The sequence below is a fragment of the Nanorana parkeri genome, unplaced genomic scaffold (genome assembly GCF_000935625.1).
Source record: "Nanorana parkeri isolate BGI_ZX_2015 unplaced genomic scaffold, ASM93562v1 scaffold174, whole genome shotgun sequence".
Lineage (NCBI taxonomy): Eukaryota > Metazoa > Chordata > Amphibia > Anura > Dicroglossidae > Nanorana > Nanorana parkeri.
The window spans coordinates 171485-173577 of NW_017306442.1; the positions used below are offsets into that span (position 1 = coordinate 171485).

At 36.5% G+C, this 2093-nt stretch overlaps 1 protein-coding gene across 1 annotated transcript in view; it reads left to right on the forward strand.

Moving 5' to 3' along the window:
* The window catches only part of PLEKHB2 (pleckstrin homology domain containing B2), a 24169-nt gene extending 23947 nt beyond the window's left edge, over positions 1-222 (forward strand). Inside the window, exon 8 of the mRNA XM_018554812.1 lies at positions 1-222. Coding sequence (XP_018410314.1) covers positions 1-128 — 128 coding nt within the window. The 3' untranslated portion in view covers positions 129-222.
* The last annotated feature ends 1871 nt before the right edge of the window (positions 223-2093 follow it).

Here is a 2093-nt window from a genome sequence, read left to right on the forward strand (position 1 = left end):
GTCCTGGTACCACCAATCATATCATCATCCGAGAGAGATACTATGACAATGATGGGGATATGGCCATGGGAATGCTGGCAGGAGCAGCTACAGGGATGGCACTGGGTTCTCTTTTCTGGGGATTTTAAATGGCATATCAGTCTCAAAGTCACTTATTTATTAAATGCACTAAAATGTACTTAAATATAGGTTTCCTTGTCTGCTAAACAACTTATATTCTAGGTCTGTAATGGACAATACTAACTTGGGTTAGTTGTTAAAAAAATATCACTAGGGAAATTATTTTTTTTTTAATAAGATTAGTTAATGTGACTTGCAGACACAAAAGTGTACAATGCAGCAAATTAGTTATTTATATTTGGAGAACACATTAAAACTTTATTAAAGTGACAAGAAACTCAGGATTTAAATCCTAAAAATGTATTAAAATACCTTAACTATTAACAAAAATGTATCTTATTAGTGCATCACTCAGCTGTATATCCTCAAATCATCTCTAAATTGGTGCTGACACTGTCCTTCCTTCTGGAGGTTGGCTACTTTTGTTACTTATGGTCTCTATGTGTGTTGTAAAGTAGCCACCGCTCCAAGCTCGCTCCCGTAATGGATTACTCAAATTTAGTTTACTAATTTGTATTGAGACTTGAGATTGTAGTTTATCACAGGAATGAACTTGGAGCAGTGGCTACTCTACAACACGCACAGGTACCATGGGGAACAAAAGTAGCCACCCACCAGAAGGAAGGACAATGTCAGCACCAATTCAGAGATGATTTGAGGATCCACAGCAGAGTGATGCACAAATAAGATAAATTTTTGTTAATAGTTGAGGTACTTGAATGCATTTTTAGGATTTCATTCCTGAGCTTAGTGTCACTTTAAGTGATTGTTGTTCACACCGTTGTTACATTTTTTAAGGGTAGATTGAATTGTAGTTGTTGATGTATTAGTTCAGTATTATAAGGTGATAGCTGAGTACCACAGAATTTAAAATAATACAATTTGTATTTGTACTATCAAAAGATTATTTTTAGGAAAAGGTTCCCAGAGATCTACCTTTTCATCAGGATAATCAAAGACTATACTGTCAGTGAAATTATTGGATAATTACAAAGTCCTTTTCTTGAAGCATGTCTTTGTAATACTCCAATAATTTGTTTCAATTTGACACTACAGAATATGCTTAGACGGAAACTGTATTTTAAATGACATTGAAGACTAGTGATCCTTTGTTCACTCCAAGCATGCAACTGTGTGCACGATAATTTTAAAAAAAAATTGAGTCTATGCCCATGATTGGGTGTTTGAAGCAAGCACTGGTTTACAGTACATCTCCACACTATATTCTAGTAAATCATCTCCTGATTGAGTTACAAAAGGTTTAAACTGGATGAGCCCGCTTTGCGGTTTTATGTAAAATAAACAAAAAAATTCACCCAATATGGATTGGAATTGATAATATCAGTAAAAACAACATACTACAGAACACCACTCCCTCGACTCCTGTGTAGCCCATCAAAGGGAACACTGATTGGGGTCTTAGTTTGAGGGGGGTACTGTGTTGTCCGCTCACATCAGAAAGCTCGCCGGATTTCTCTAAGGCATTTTTCTGTACTTTCAAATTGATAACACATGGGGTAATGTGCACTTATTGCAGAGATGTACTTAATATGTTTGTTTTTTTTTGCTCGAACATATGCCTTAAAAAAAAGTGCTTCGGATCATATATACTCGGCTAAGAAGTCTGAAAAAGGGGAGAAATAAGTCAATAAATCTTGGAAAAAACAAAAGCCTGGCAAATCTAATTTGTACAAAATGTTGTGAAAGTATATGTGCGCCTATATGGAACTGAACTCTAAAAGTATAGATCCTCTATGATGTAGAGGCTATGATGTAGAGGCCATTCACGCTAGCCAATCTGCTAAAAACTATTCTTCTGACAAAATCGCAATATTTTTTCCTAATCTAAAGGGCCCACATACCTTGTGGTCCCACCTGCAGTATCTGGCCAGTGCCAGTGATGTGTGGGTCTTCATACAGGACCACCTGATGTTCACATTGCTGGTATGACTGGACTTGCAGATAGCCCAGAC